Source organism: Martes martes (genome assembly GCF_963455335.1).
Source record: "Martes martes genome assembly, chromosome: 15".
Lineage (NCBI taxonomy): Eukaryota > Metazoa > Chordata > Mammalia > Carnivora > Mustelidae > Martes > Martes martes.
Genome location: NC_137903.1, coordinates 60691432 through 60708029, shown reverse-complemented (window position 1 = coordinate 60708029; position 16598 = coordinate 60691432). Strand labels below are relative to the sequence as shown.

At 41.9% G+C, this 16598-nt stretch overlaps 1 protein-coding gene across 4 annotated transcripts in view; it reads left to right on the top strand.

Annotated features, from left to right (window-relative positions):
• Positions 1-16598, top strand: part of SDCCAG8 (SHH signaling and ciliogenesis regulator SDCCAG8) — a 228077-nt gene that overhangs the window by 4171 nt on the left and 207308 nt on the right. For all 4 annotated transcript variants that reach the window (XR_013968053.1, XM_080824934.1, XM_080824935.1 and 1 more), the window contains exons 2-4: positions 8776-8928; positions 9644-9729; positions 13279-13392. Coding sequence is in view for 3 of the 4 variants with exons in the window: in XM_080824934.1 (XP_080681060.1) it covers positions 8776-8928; positions 9644-9729; positions 13279-13392 (353 nt within the window). In the remaining variant the exon portion in view is untranslated. The remainder of the gene's footprint in view (positions 1-8775; positions 8929-9643; positions 9730-13278; positions 13393-16598) is intronic.

The window sequence follows — 16598 nt, the reverse complement described above, 5'->3', positions numbered from 1 at the left end:
CAGTTCTAAGTTCTGTGCCCTGAATGTAGGAATATAATAGAAAGGAGAGAACCTGTTAGAAAAGCAGTGTCCCATTCTCAATAACAGAATTGTGTTTAGCTTAGTGCTGCAGTGTTAGCTGTAGGTACATTTGTGTCAACAACACTCTCTATGTGACTAACCTGTTTACCTAGTTCCTAACCACCTTTGGCTGCCGGGGGGAGGGTAAAGAAAACAAACATAGACTGTGACAAGTATAACATCATTATTTTCCACATCCATTTTGTATGCTAGTTCCTCTTTTGCTTTCAACATCATGTTCTGGGCTCTAGATTGAATTTCCGTAAGAGTATGGTGGACTCAGTGGAGGCTATGGAACTAGAAGTCAGGCCACTAAAATCTGACTGTAGCTTTACTGATAAACATCGGTGTCACTTTAGGCAAGTCAGTAAACTCTTCTTAGATTCTTGTTCCCTTGTCTGTAAATTACAGGAAAAGTTTAGAGGAGGTGACAGAATTACTGCCTTAGGACCCAAGCAGGTGACAAAATCTGTGATAGAGTCTGTGGAAGACACTAGGGAGTGGTGAGGCTTATGGCCAAACTGGGCAGTTTATGCTTTCTTTAAAAACATTCCAATTTCTGGGGGCACCTGAATGGCTCAGTGACTTAAGTGCCCAACTCTTGGTTTTGGCTCAGGTAATGATCTCAGGGGCGTGGGATCGAGCCCTGTGTTGGGCTCCTTGCTCAGTGCAGAGTCTGCTTGAGGTCCTCTCTCTCCCTCTCTCTCCCTGTGCCCCTCCCCACCACTCACACATGCATTCTCTCTCTCTCTCAAATAAATAAAATAAATCTTAAAAAAAAAAAAAAACCTTCCAATTTCTTTATTTTTCTTTGCTCTTCCTCCCACATTTGGTTAGAAAAATACACCTGAGAACCTGGTTCCCCCTGCAGGGCTTTCTCTCAGACTCCTGCACCGCTAATATCCCCTCCACCAACGGTGACTGGACCATATGAATGATGAAAGTTATGTTTCTGTCTTATAGAAATGAGACAAAGGAGTGGAACTAAGTCCATAGAAAGTGAGAGCTTGAATATGGGGGAAAAATATATATATATAAAATTTGAGGGTTGATTATTTCTTTGTAAATTGACCTAGTTTGAGAAAACCAAAGATAATGTTGATAAATTTTACTTATATATGATGGAGATATCTCCCCAGATCTTACCAAGTGCTGTTTTTTCCCCCCTGGCAGGGAAAGGCTCCCATCTCTAGGAGGCCTGTGTCGCTTGCCAATTCTTTGGTCACTGAGTCAGCCAGCAGTGATGTCATCTGGACCCTTCATAAACTTAAGAAAACATGTGTGCAATTTAAGTAAAGTCCTTTTTCTCAATTTTACTCATCAAACTTGTATTTCTTCTTTTTGTTTTTGCTTTTCTTGAGTGTTTCCTGAATGTTTTTCTCTTCTTTGCCATGTGCGCTATCTATGCATAAACACATGCGTGCACGTGCGCACACACACACTCCACAGCTAGTGTGTGTTTGTTTATTTGTTTTGCTATCAGCCTCGTTGTGACCAAGACAGGCAGCAATGTAATAAAGCCCCTGGAAGCATTCATTATGAAATGAGAAAATTATTTTGGCATTTCGGTACAGATTGAAACAGCTCTCTCTTCTCAAAATTAAAGAAACGGAATGGTTTGGCTATTAATAAATAAGGATCAGTAATGCAAATGAAATTTGTAAGCACCTGAGTTTATCTTTTTGCTGATAAAATTTAGGTAACATACATTCTTTTTGTTGTTGTTGTTTTGTCTGCTCTAATGGCTTTTCTTAGTAGTTTTAGCTGTTATGACCATTTTTTTTACACCAGCATCACAAAAGTTAGTAAATTCCCATTTTTCGTTCTCCACTACTGATGAGGTAAAATAGGCAAAGGCCTGGACTTAGCAGCCAGAAAAGAAAAGGCAGTAAAAACTTTTTTTATAAATAAATAGTCATCCTTGGAATAATTTAGAACCAAAAAAATGGTTCAGCGTAAGGAAATTGTAAGGGCATTTTCACATGTTCTTGGGCAGAAAAGGGGATTAAGTTAATTCCAAGTTATTGAGATCCTGAGAGTAATTATATTTTCTCCTGAGATGTTTACAGACATAAGCTCTGATCACTTCCCCAGTGTGTGCTAAGGTTTTCCATCTTTTCACTTAGTAATACGCCTCACACGGTCCAGAGGTAGAGAAAGTAGTTTGAAATGGGCTCGTGCACTGGGCCAAAGCAATCTTGATGGGCAGGGGGTGGGCGGGCGGGGATGTTTTTCATCAAGACCCACCAGAATATTTACAGGCGCAGTCACCTACGGTGTCTCTGAAAGATGGCTTTGAAGTGTAACTGTTGTTTCCTGTGGTAGGCCTTGAAACAATATGAAGCTAAATGTGGATTTCAAGTTCTTGATTACAGCAGGTATAACACTTTCTCCTAACACCTGGATCAGTAGTGCCCCGTCATGGCGGTGATGGTCATGGCTTGTGTGCTGTGGCTGACTAGCTCACTGTCCTGCCCGCTTTTCATTAAGAGGTGGCTGTAGGGGGCACCTGGGTGGCTCAGTGGGTTAAGCCTCTGCCTTAGGCTCAGGTCATGATCTCAGGGTCCTGGGATCGAGCCCCACGTCGGGCTCTCTGCTCAGCGGGGAGCCTGCTTCCTCCCCCCTCTCTCTCTGTGCCTGCCTCACTGCCTACTTGTGACCTCTGTCTGTCAAATAAATGAATAAAATCTTTAAAAAAAAAAAAAAAGAAGTGGCTGTAGTTACGATGTAGTAATGTAACAAGTCTCCTCAATTCTGAACATTGTTGATGATGCTCCTCTAACATCGGGGAGCATGTACCCCTTCACATCTGTATTTTTGTATCCTCTGGGTAAATTTAAAAAGAAAATTTTTTTTATCCTCTGATGCAGTTGCCATAATTAAAGGTAGAGAACAAACTGAGGGTTGATAGTGGGAGACGGGATGGGGGATGGGCACTTGTCATGATGAGCACTGGGTTGTCACAACTGCTGGTGGTTGGGGGGCGGTGGTTTCTACTGGCATCTAGTGGGTAGGGGCCAGGGAGGCCACTAAACATGCACAATACAGCTCCTTACAATAAAGAACAATCAGGTGCAAATGTCAGTAGTACTAGGTTGAGAAACCGTGATCTAGAAGTAGCAAGGCCTTGCTCATTGCCTTTGTTCTACAAGAATCATGCTCGAGAATAATTACAGTTAAGGATACTGATCGTCCTGGCTGGTGATTTTACCTATGTTCTGCCAGTCTGGCTAGGATTACTTATTAGTGGAAAGTGACAGGTGCATACATCCTCCCAGCTGGTGCTGGAAACATACCTGGTGTATCCTTCATAATGTATAGAGCTGATCTCCTTGATTTGCCAATATCCGCCCGTCCTTAATGGCCTTCCAGCCGCTGCTTTCTTAAGATGTTGACATTCTTTTTTTTTTTTTTTTTTTAAAGTCAACTTTATTGAGGCATAATTTAAATTTACGTCTGAAGTATACAGCTCAGTGAGTTTTGACAAATGTAGACACCCATGTAAGATGTTGACATTCTTAAGATCACCTTTCACTCCTGGCGCCAACGCCTTGAGCACATTTTTTGGCTATTAGAGTCTTTTCTTTTAGGATAGAATTTTCTTTTATGATAGAATTTTCTTTTAGATTTTTTTTCATTTCTGCATGTTACTTTTAATCCCTTTCACTGCTGAAATTGTCATTTCCAAGGCTGGCTTTGTCTGACTTTGGATTAGGCTGTTTTTATCTTGGTTGTGCTAGCTGTCAGTCCCCTAGTAAAGGGCGACAACAATCTTCTGACTAGCTGAAGCCCAGTCAAGTGTGGACAGACACATGTATCTCTTATCTTGCTGTGGTTTCATTTTTCTGCTTGTTTGCCCTGGTCTCAGCTTGTTTTAAGAACCAGGGTGCATCTTGAGTCTCAGCCTAGGGAGGTCTGGTTCATTGCTTGGTTTCTCAGAGACAGCTGGGCGCTGCCCGGGGAGTGGTTCCCCCACCCGGTCACTAGGGTAATTCCTGTTCACATCTCCCTGTGCAGATGGAGAACGGAGACATGAATAATTCACGGTCTATATATAAGGGATGAGCCTTCCTAAACCGGGACGTTATTTGTCTTTTGTTCAAAAACACCTTGGTGAAGAGAGGCCTGATGGTGACGTGGGGGAGAAAATGGGTAGGTGGGATTGGACCATGAAAATGGTTAAGACAGACTGAAATGGACCAACAGTCAGCAGCTTGCTCACTTGTGGTGCTAATTGTACTATTGATGTATGAATAGTGGACCTCCAGAAATACTACTTACTTACTTTTATTTAAAAGATTTTATTTATTTATTTGACAGAGAGAGAAATCACAAGTAGGCAGAGAGGCAGGCAGAGCGGGAGGGAGAAGCAGACCCCCTGCTGAGCGGAAAGCCTGATTCGGGGCTCGATCCCAGGACCCTGAGATCATGACCCGAGCCAAAGGCAGAGGCTCAACCCGTTGAGCCACCCAGGTACCCCACTACTTACTTACTTTTATGTTCATGTGTTGCTTTGGGACTCAGAGGTCATATTTGGGTTTATATTGATAATTAAGTTTATTTTCAGGCCGTGGTTGGTGCTGGGGAGAAGAAATCAGGATGCATTATGAAATACTCATACTGTCCTCTCTGGAGAGAAGGGGAAATGAGTATTCTTTTCATTTCTTGGTTATGGACAGAAAAAGTTTGCCCACTCACATGGGATAGGAAATGATAACGAGAACCTCCTGTCTAATCCGGTTTGTAGCAGATAACGGCATGTGGGGTTTAGTGTTCTCTGTAAGGACTATAGGACTTTGAATTGCAGTGGTTCCAGCTGAAGGGCAGTAGGGTTTCATCTGTTTTGAACCATCTAAGCATTATTATTCCTCGGGATTAACTCTGTCTGTTACAGCATATAACTAGGTTGCTATGTATATACCTGAAGAGCATTTGGAGTATTTTGAAATATACTATTGAAATGACTTAAAAATATCACTTCACTTTTTAGTTTTAGTTTTAGGACACAGTTTTTGCTAATTCCTTCTCTTCCTCTCTGATCCTAGTAACTGCAAAAAAAACCCCATATCTTGGTTATAACTTTTCCTCGGGATAGTTGTTGATTTCAGTATCTCACCATTTCATATAATAACTGTTTTCATAATGTAATTTTAACATGTAGTCTTTGACTGCCATAAATTCTAAAAGAGTAAAGAAGGATATTGGAAAAGGGGTTAAATGAGCTCAAAACTCGCCAACATTGTAATCTCATAAAAGAACTCTATGTAGGGGGCGCCTGGGTGGCTCAGTGGATTGAGGCCTCTGCCTTCGGCTCAGGTCGTGATCCCAAGGTCCTGGGATCGAGCCCCGCATCCCCCGCATGGGGCTCTCCGCTCAGCAGGGAGCCTGCTTCCCTCTCTCTCTCTGCCTGCCTCTCTCCCTGTGATCTCTCTCTGTCAAATAAATAAATAAAATTTAAAAAAAATTAAAAAAAAAACTCTTATGTATAGAGATTTTTCAACTGTGAACTTTTTCCGGATTTCCTTTCTTTTTCCTAATACAGCTTTTTAGCTTTTAGTCATATTAGGTATAAATAAATAATTACCCTTTATCTTAGAAGAAATCATTTCATAGCTCCACAGGGCACACTTTTAATATTAGTCAGTCCCTCTGTTTCCTTTCTAATGGATGTAATAAAGGTAAGTGCTTTATTCATAGATTTACGCATGTAAGTCTAAAGCTCTGGGAACTAAATTGCTTACCATGTAACACTTTGATTTTCCTTTTCCATTAATAAATCTCTTTAGAAAATACTAAATTGTTGGAAAACTGCTACTTCTTATTTTGCTAAAACCAGAAATGTGTCTTATCTGGGTTTTTCTTAAACTCATGATGAGTAAAAAAAAAAAACAAAAAACCCCAAACCACCCCCAAAAGCAAAACTCATGATGAGTAAGAGGAGGCTAGGCTTGATTAGTATTCAGCACCAAAGGTCTGTCAGACAAATGTCTGTGTGAAAACAGGATTTGTGTGTGGAGAGATGTAGTGGTAAATTCACTGAGTCTCTTGTGTAGTTAGTAATAAAATTTCATTGTTGAACCCCTGACCTGAAGGGCTTATTTTCTTTAGTTTAATTAGGAAATAAAATGAGTTATTCTAAGTGAAGAACCTATGTCAGATATTTTATAATACAGAGTTTTGTGTGTGTGTGTGTGTGTGTGTATTTTTTAACTGAGTTACAGTTACTTTTTTTGTTCTAAACTTTGAAATTAACGAGCTTGGATAAAATAAAATCTGTTTCTCAAGGTCCTGTAGAATATATGTTTGTAAATATATTTTCTTCCATGACTGGTAATGAAAAGATAGTTGTTTTGTAGATCTCTTAGGGTTCCCATGTAGGTAGCAAAGATGAGGAGCTTTTCTCCTGAGGACACAAGAAGAAATAGACCTAAACTGTCAAAGAAGAACAAGAACGTCACTGGCCATCATTGTTAAGAATTGTTCCTTCTGGGGCGCCTGGGTGGCTCAGTGGGTTAAAGCCTCTGCCTTCAGCTCAGGTCATGATCTCAGGGTCCTGGGATCGAGCCCCGCATTGGGCTCTCTGCTCAGCAGGGAGCCTGCTTCCCTTCCTCTCTCTCTGCCTGCTTCTCTGTCTACTTGTGATCTCTGTCAAATAAATAAATAAAAATCTTTAAGAGTTGTTCCTTCTTAGGACCTTCTCAGGGAAAGTACCATCTCCTTCCCTCAAAGATCTTAAGGATTGTTTCAATGGAGTTCATTTGTAATAGATGATAGGGCACCTGAGTGGCTCAGTCGCTTAAGTATCTGCCTTCAGCTCAGGTCATGATCTCAGGGTCTGTGTCAGGCTCCCTGCTCCACAGGGAGTCTGCTTCTCCCTCTCCTCTGCCCCCCACCCCGCCCCACTCGTGTGTGTGGTGCGCTGCATGTGCCCGCTTTCTCACTCTCTCCAATATATAAATAAAACCTTTAAAAGAAAAAGAAATAGGGGCCCCTGGGTGGCTCAGTCGGTTGTCTGCCTTCAGCTCAGATTGTGATCCCAGGGTCCTGGATCTAGCCCTGTATGGGGCTCTCTGCCAAGCAGGGAGTCTGCTTCTCCCTCTGCCCCTCCCACTGCTCATGCAGTCTGTCTCTCTCTCCCTCTCACAAATATATAAAATCTTTTTAAAAAAATGAATAGATAATAGATGTAGATGAATTTGCACGGGAATTCGTCATTTTCTGACCATACATTTCCATCTTAAATATATGTAGATGCTTGGTAAATTAATGAGTGGATTAAAAAATAACTTTCAAATACAGATGTCAAAATTTGAACAGGGTGACTGAAATCTGGGTTCCAGCTCTAATGTGAAAGGAACAGTTTTTGTTGTAGTTAATGTTTTCTAAATTGGAACCAGTGAATTAAATCCTAAGAGATGAGCAGAAAAAAACAAGTTTAAATGGAAAAAATAAATGGACCTTAATTAATGAAATTACCAGTTGATTGCCTGGTTCTCTGGTTGTTAGACATGTGAAAATATCCATAACGTAGCATAGATTCTCCTAATGCCATCACTGGCGTCATTAGTATAATTCTGTTTTTAATATAAGACTTGGATCCTTTGCTGAAAACATTTTTGGGTGTTTCACTGGATGATTATTTCAGGTCTTTATTGCTGCATAACGAACCACTGTAAAGCCTGGTGTCTGACAGCAACAACTAAAGGCATTTGGGTTGACTGGACGCAGCTGGACAGTTTTTCCTGTCTCTTTCATGCCATTGCAATGAGACGGCCTCGGGCACTGGAGTCATCTGGAGGCTCCCCTGGCTGTCAATGGGGCTGGGCTTCTGTCCTTCCTCATGTGGTCTCAGGGCCTTTCCTTGCCACATGGCCCGGCCACAATCTCTCCAGCAGGGTAGGCAAGCTTTCTACTTAGTGGCTTAGGGATCATAAAAACAAGCATTCCAGCAGGGAGGAAGCAGAAGCTACCAGACATTTAAAAAATGAAATCTGGGGCGCCTGGGTGGCTCAGTCAGTTAAGGTCTCTATTCTTGGTTTCCTCAGGTCATGATCTCAGGGTCATGGGATTGAGCCCCGAGTGGGCTCCACACTCAGTGGGAAGTCTGCTTGTCCTCTCCCTCCCCCGCAGCACCCCCCCCAACATGTGCACAGTGGGCGCTTCCTAGCACATGCATGCTCTCTGTCTCTCTCAAATAAATAAACAAATCTTAAAAAAAAAAAAAAATGAAGCCTGGTCTGGCATGGTGTAACTTCTGCATTCTGTTGGTGAGTACAAGTTACCAACTTAGTTTCAACTTGGGAGGGGACAAGGGTAGAGTCCTGGTTTTGGGGGGGGGGTGCTATTTGGAGACATGAACTGCTATAGTATAATATACCCTAAGAAACTTCGTGTTAGGCTGTAGGGTTAAGTATGTGCTAGTGAGTTGGAGCTTTGGTCCTGCGGGTGGTGAGGTCCACTGACCAAGAGTCACTATAGATGTGTAGTCAGCCCGCAGGACACTGGAGGGACTACACAACGGAGGAGGACACTGTAAGCATTTCATTTAGCTCTTCTGGTCTTCATCAGAACTAGGCCAGACTGGGAAAAAAACTGCTTTTTCCCAGAAAGTCTGAGACACGATGACTTCTCCTTTTGAAACTGGCTTTTGGAGTAAGTGTACATGCGGCCGTCCAGACGTCCTGGCCGCTGATTTGCATCATGTTGTCATTGCAGAGCGTGCGAATAGAAGCATTCACCAGCTGCAGAGTGCCCTGAGGGAAGGCGACGGTGGTGCTGGAGAAGGCGCACCGGACGCCCCGTGTGGCACCGGCGTGGAAAGTGAGGACCCTGGGGCAGCCTGGCAGGAGCTGCAGTACAGCCATGCCGGTGAGTGTGAACGGACATCAGTCCTAGTCTCAGTGGCGCAGGGTGACTATCTTAAGCTCCTCCATAGAGTAAGGGCTCCAGGCCATCTTCCACTCTGCGGGTGTGATTTTCTTCCTGAAACACAGGTTAGCTGGTGCAGTTCCCTTGCTGAATATTTTCCCTTTGACTTCATGGTGCCTGTAGGCTGAAGTGCACAACCCTTTAAATGTCATAGCAATATTTTCTGAAGATGGCTCCAAGCTACCTCTGCATGTTCATATTTCTGTCCTGCTCCCCACCATCCATGTTGCAAGCCACGTTCTGGCCACAGCAGCCCACTGGCCCTGCTTCCGCCATCCCTTCGAAATGGGATTTTTCTCAACCTTTCCTGCTTCCTAATCTTCTGCTCATCCTTTGCAGAGTTAACTCCCCTGTAAAAGCAGCCATGGTTAGGTGCTTCCTCTTCTTCTAGCACTGTGTATAGCTACAGATCTACATGGGAACTTATTACCCAGTTTTTTTTATCTGTCAGTGGCTCGCTCTTGCTCAGTGGACTTAGCTTTCAAGTGGTAGTGATTTTCTCATGTTTGCCTTTGGATCTCCCATCCATTGCGCAGTTGTTGATGCATAAAAGATGTTTGCACTATGTTTGTTAGATGGATAGAAGCGTGGATGGGTGGCAATAAGCCCTGGATCCGAGGGAAGGCTAATGAAACCCATTGTGTTCTCTCCACAGTCAATCAGCTCAAAGCTCTGTTGCGCCAACAGGCAACTAAGGAAAGTGAGGTGTCTCCATCGAGAAGACGAAATGCGTCCCCTCTGGTGCGTATCCACATTTGCAACCTGACAAGAGCATTGTCTTCCTATTTTTCTCTTTAAGATTTTATTTCTTTATTTATTTAGAGGGAAAAAGCTTGAATGGGGGGAAGGAGAAAGGGAGAAAGAGAGAGAATCTCAAGCAGACCCCACGCTCAGCAGAGCCTGACAGGGGACCTGATCTCACAACCCTGAGATCATAACCTGAGTCAAAATCAAGAGACGCTTAACCGACTGAACCACCCAGGTGCCCCTCTAAGTATGTTTTAACTCTACAGTATTGTTTTAGTAGAATTCTGGGCAGGACATTCTGATAGCATAAAGTATTAAAAGAAATGATCTCCTCGGGGCACCTGGTGGCTCAGTGGGTTAAAGCCTCTGCCTTCGGCTCAGGTCATGATCTCAGGGTCTTGGGATCGAGCCCCGCATCGGGCTCTCTGCTCGGCGGGGAGCCTGCTTCCCCCTCTCTCTCTCTGCCTGCCTCTCTGCCTTCTTGTGATCTCTGTCAAATAAATAAATAAAATCTTTTTTTTTTTAATTTATTTATTTGTTAGAGAGAGAGAGTGAGCACAGGCAGACAGAGTGGTAGGCAGAGGCAGAGGGAGAAGCAGGCTCCCTGCCGAGCAAGGAGCCCGATGCGGGACTCGATCCCAGGACACTGGGATCATGACCCGAGCCGAAGGCAGGTGCTTAACCAACTGAGCCACCCAGGGGTCCCATAAATAAAATCTTAAAAAAAAAAAAAAAGAAATGATCTCCTCTCTGATTATTTTGGCTGAAGAATAGAGACTTCCATGGCAGAGGGAATCCTGAATTTTAAATTTATTGTGAGGGAAAAGTCTGGGCAATTTACTTTACAATTGTTAACAACAACAACAAAAAGGAACGGTCTATGGAAAAGAGTAGCTGTTTCTTTTTTATGGGGTCATAGCAATATCCTATCATTTTTAGAATTTACTTAATTATATTGCTAACTGTCCTTTGTAATATATATTTTGAGTGTCAAAGCCAAAGTATATAATCTTATTCTGCATTTTAAAATACATGGTTATAAGATTGCACAATATGAGAAGCTATAGTGTATTTTTTTCTGAAGTTTTTTTTTATTGCTATTGCTTCGACAGAGTGAATTATTCCTGATTGCAGCAATGTGGTATGCTAACGCCTGATATAGATGTGAGGGAGAGATAGGTATGAGGGAAGGATTTGGTCGGGTATAAATGGTCAAAATAATGGCCTAGGCCTTAGGTCTATCTGGGCCTATTACTTTCTAGAAAGATATTATGCCTCACAGTGTTTCTGTAATAATAAGAGTATATACTTAAAATTCTTTAGAAACCTATGCAGTCTGACACAAATCTAATACATCAAAGTAGCTATAACTACCTTGCATTTTCAACGTAATGCATAAAGCATTTTCAACGTAATGCATTGAAATGTGTGCGACACTTGGATAACAAGGCTGCATTGTAGAAACCATGGAGACATAACACTTTACTCACAGCTGAAATGTCATAACCATACCCCCATATTAACACTTCACTCCAGCCTGACACATACGTTCGTGCTTAATTCCCACTTTGGAGATACGTACTACATACCCATATTCAATATTTATGGCTATCAACTATAATTTTAATGCAGTGTTGCACCATTCAGTGAATGCATTCCTGGTGAGACCTGGCTTCTAGAATGCTCTTAAGCACACAGTGGGTAGAGCACTGGGAAGTCTGGTAGACGAAGTTACTGCATCTGCTGAATGCTCAGGCACAGTCATTAGCATTTTAAAGTTACAGCCGAGCAGCGGTAATCTGGAGCTGGTTGAATCTGGGTAGCAGGAGGAGGCTTATCGAGAGCATCACTGATTCCGTATATACTTTACAAATCCCCGGATCCGTTTATATGGAGCTGTGTGGAAGGATGCGACTTAGACTCTGAATGTGTATAGCCCATATGGAATGATTACGAGCCATAATGACAATAACCAGTGTTTGATGGTTTAGAAACACTTTACAGACACTTTCTTCTTTTTTGTAAGATTTTATTTATTTGAGAGAGAGAAAGAGCACTAGCGTGTGAGCAGGGGGAGGTGCTGAGGGGGACGGAGAGGGACGGGGGAAAGAAGCTGAAGCAAGCTCTGTGTTCAGCGTAGAACCCAACTTGGGGCTTGATCTCACAACCCTGATATCATGACCTGAGCCGAAACCAAGAGTCAGACGCCCGGCTGACTGAGTCACCCAGGCACCGCTTGTGTGCACTCTCATAGCCATACGACCTACTAGAAACACGCGGCTCTGTTGACGGTGCAACGGAGGCACTGTTGAGATGGAAAATACAGCCACATATTATGACTTGTGATTTTGAAATGTGGCTGTCCAGACTCTAATAAACCCTTCAAAATATGTACAGGTGATTTCATTTTCCACTCAGTATTAGCTTGGGTCTTTTTTAGTTTTTATACCCACAGTAATATTTGATTCTTATTTTTCTATGTTCTAGACCCATTTCTATTAACATAAAATTATTATCATTAATTGCTTTCTATTCACCAGAGATAATCCATTTAATTAAGGTAACTTTGGTTTTTAAACTTCTTAAATATGCCAAGAAGCAAAACTCCACTTAATTATTCTGCCACAAGAACTGGTCCTTTGTTAGGAATTTCTAACAGCCTGAGAAATAAGGATCAGGTGTCTCATCTCGAGATTTCTCTGGGTTCATTTCACTTGACACTCATTCTCCCTTCCTGGTTTCCTTTTTTCCTTAAAAAATATCACAGAATGATAAATGATTCTAGAAACCCCGTTATCATTTGAGGAAAAAGTGGGATATACATTAAAGTCAATGCAGGAGTACCGTAGAGGTACAGAGAATTAACACTTTTTCTGGGGTCTGTTTGCTGGACGCCTGGTCCAGGGTAGCTGTCAGTTTCTTGAGGGTCCTGCCTGTGTACCCTAGGCTTGGCGGCTCCATGCTCCAGACCAGCATAGTCTCAAATTGCCTTGAGTACTAGAGCCAAAAATCAAAAACCATGCTTTGCTAATGTCCTCCTTTGTAGATTGAATTTTACTTGGTGGACACACCTGGCAGCAAACCCTTGTCTAAAGAAACCCTTCAGCAGGCCGCTGGTCTGCCATTTTGGCTTGTAGTGCTCTCATATGGCGGTTTCTTGAAGAGAGTTGTCCATTTATCTCCCCATTGCTGAATGGGGTGTCACATTTCCAGATGGCTCTGATAGGCAGTTCATCCCAAGCCAATGAGACTACCCCAGCATTTTTCCATTTGCCACAAAGTTTTTATGACCACTCTCACTTTCCATCTTTAAAAAAAAGATATTCACACCTGAATCTTATCTATTTTATCTATCTGTGGAATTTATAGGCTAGAGACATAAATACTACTGGCCACAATGTGATCTCCCCTATGTTTATGTGACATCAGTACTAAATTGAGTATAGACGTGGTATGGTGGTATTACCTGATTCTTGGCTAAATCCAAACATGCTTAATTTTTTGGGGGGGGTTGTTTTTGTTTTTTGGGTTTTTTTGCCTTAGAGGTCATCAGAGTACGAGGAAGCCAATATGCCTACTGTATACAATCTCGTTCCTATCGTCAATGACCAGTCTCAATACATTCATCATTTAGAGGCAGAAGTCAAGTTCTGCAAGGTAAGCTTCTCATTAAGAATTTAACTGTAACTAAATTAAAGTTTCTATTAATGATACCTTATATGAAAATGTGCTATTCCTAGTCTTCACGTGTATTGCAATACATTGACAGTTGCATGTTCACATGTTTGAAAAGACTCATATGTTACAGGGGCTTCTCAGGCTGGGGAATGATACTCCTGACCTTGCCATTTCTGATGGCTTCATTTCCCAGTGGCCCATAACTGTGTCTCATGTTTTGATAATGTAAAATATAGATTTTATTCATATTTTATTTTATTTACTTATTTGACAGACAGAGATCACAAGTAGGTGGAGAGGCAGGCAGGGAGCGGGGCGGGGGAAAGCAGGCTCCCCGCTGAGCAGAGACCCAGGACCCTGAGATCATGACCCGAGCTGAAGGCAGAGGCTTTAACCCACTGAGCCACCCAGGCACCCCAAGATGTCATTCTTTTTTATGGCTGCGTAATACTCTATTCCATGTATACATGTATATATGTACACACACACACACACACACACACACACACATCCCACATCTTTATCCATTCATCAATCAATGCGTATTTGGTTGTTTCCATATCTCGGCGACTGTAAATACTGCTGCAGTAAACAGAGAGGTGCATGGATCTTCTTGGATTTGTGTCAGCATTGGGGTAAATACCCAGTAACGAAATTACTGGACCTTATGGTATTTCTGTTTTTAATTTTTTTGAGGATCCTCCATACTGTTTTCCGCACTGGCTGTACCAATTTATATTCCCACCAACAGTGCACGAGGATTGCCTTTTGCCACATCCTCATCAATACTTGTTAATTCTTGTCTTTTTGATACTAGCCATTCTGACTGGTGTGAGGTGATACCACATTGTAGTTTCGATTTTTTTTTTCCCCTGATGATGAGTGATATTGAGCACCATTCCATATGTCTGTTGGCCATGTGTATGTCTTTGGAAAAATGTCTATTCTGGTCCTCTGCCTATTTTTAGATCCGATTATTTACTTTTCTTTCGGTGTTGAATAGTGCAAGTTCTGTATATACTCTGGGTATTAACCCCTTACCAGGTATATTATTTGCAAATCTCTTCTCCCAGTTAGGAGGTTGCCTTTTTGTTTTGTTGGTGACTTCCTTTGCTGTGCAAAAGCTTTTTATTTTGGTTGCCCTTGTTTGAGGAGACATATCCATAAACATGTTGCTGAGCCAAGAGATTTCTGCCTATGTTTTTTTCTTTTAGAAGTTTTATGGTCTCACATTTAGGTGTTTAATCCATCTGGTGTGTATTTTTGTGTACGGTGTGAGAAAGTGGTCCAGTTTCATTCTTTCACATGTTGCTGTCCAGTTTTCCCAACACCATTTTTTATTGAAAAGACTGTCTTTTCCCAATTGGATATTCTTGCCTCCTTTGTCATAGATTAACTGACCATTAGAGGTGGGTTTACTCTGGGCTCTCTATTCTGTTCCACAGATCTGTGTCTGTTTTGGGGTCAGTACCATACTGTTTTGATTACTATAGCTATGTAGTATATCTTAGAATCTGGGATTGTGATACCTCCACTTTTTTCTTCTTTCTTAAGATTACTTTGACTATTTAGGATCTGTTTTGGTTCCATACAAATATTAGGTTTATTTATTCTAGTTCTGTGGAAAATGCTGTTAGTACTTGGGTAGAAAGTGCATGGAATCTGCAGATTGCCTTGGTAGTATGGACGTTTTAATATTTATTCTTCCAATCCATAGGCATGAGATAGCTTACCATTTCTTTGTATCTCTTTCAGTTTCTTTCATCAGTGTTCTGTAGTTTTCACACTACAGGCCTTCCACATCTGTGGTTAGGTTTATTGCTAGGTATTTTATTCCTTTTGGTGCATTGTAAATGGGATTGTTTTAATACAAGTTCTATGTGACACGGGAACTCTCATAAGGAAATGGCAAGACTGAAATGCTCTTACACTGTGTTGAGCAAAGAGAGGCAGTGTGGAAACACAACTAAGATATATGGGGAGGCTAAAGGAGGGATGAGTTATTTTAGTGAGGTCTGTTTGTACAGATTCCTCTCAGCCTCCACTCCCTATCTCTGGTGATAAGAATGTTTTCTTTCCTCCTCCTATGCAGAGGACAGCATTCACGTGCAAGTTATATCTCCCACATCCAGGAAGAAATAGAAGGTCACTTTTTTTGTATCTGCTGGTTTTTAAGTGCTTTTAGCTCAAAAGTGTCATATTTTGGGGTAGCAGATTCTACCACAATATAGATTGTAATAAACCTGCCATCTAGTCGTGGGATGCCTGGGTGGCTCAGTTGGTTGAGTGACTGCCTTCAGCTCAGGTGATAATCCCAGGGTGCTGGGATTGAGTCCCACATCAGGCTTCTCACTCAGCAGGGACCCTGCTTCTCCCTCTGCTTGCCACTCCCCCTGCTTGTGCTCGCTCTCTCTCTGACAAATAAATAAGTAACATCTTCTTAAAAAATAAACTTACCATCTGGTTGGGAAGAGAGTACTAATGCCTATGAGCACCACAGCAACACTGTAGAGTATAAGGTAGTCTCCGTTCTGTAGTATTAACTAAAATTATAGTAAGAATAGAAAGTACTAAAAATTGGAGTTTGGGGGGATGTTTTTCTGGGAGAGGAAAATCTTAAAGGAGTGGGATTGCTTAGATCAGCAGGAGGATGAGGGAGTTCATAGAGAAAACAGCCACACTGAAAGGACATATTCAGGATGAATACGTTTTATCTATGGGAGCCACAAGGCATCTATTCTAAATTCCTGCAGTAGAGGATGTCTGTTAGAAATTATTAAGGGCTCCTGGGTGGCTCAGTGGTTAAGCATCTGCCTTCTGCTCAGGTCATGATCCCAGGGTCCTGGGATTAAGTTCTGTATCAAGCTCCTTGCTCAGTGGGGAGCCTGGTTCTCCCTCTCTTCCTGCTGATCCCCCTGCTTATGCTCTCTCTGTTTCTCTCCTCTCTGTCAAATAAATAAAATCTTAAAAAAAAAGAAATTATTAAAATGATGCTGAACTACGAAAATGGAAGAGTATAAGAACCTTGAAAAGTAGAATATATATTTGATACATTTTAACAAGGGAATAATGGAATAAAAGTAACATTTAAGGGCTTAGAAATAGCTTATTAATTTTTTATTTTTTTAAAAGATTTTATTTGTTTGACAGACAGATCACAAGTAGGCAGAGAGGCAGGCAGAGAG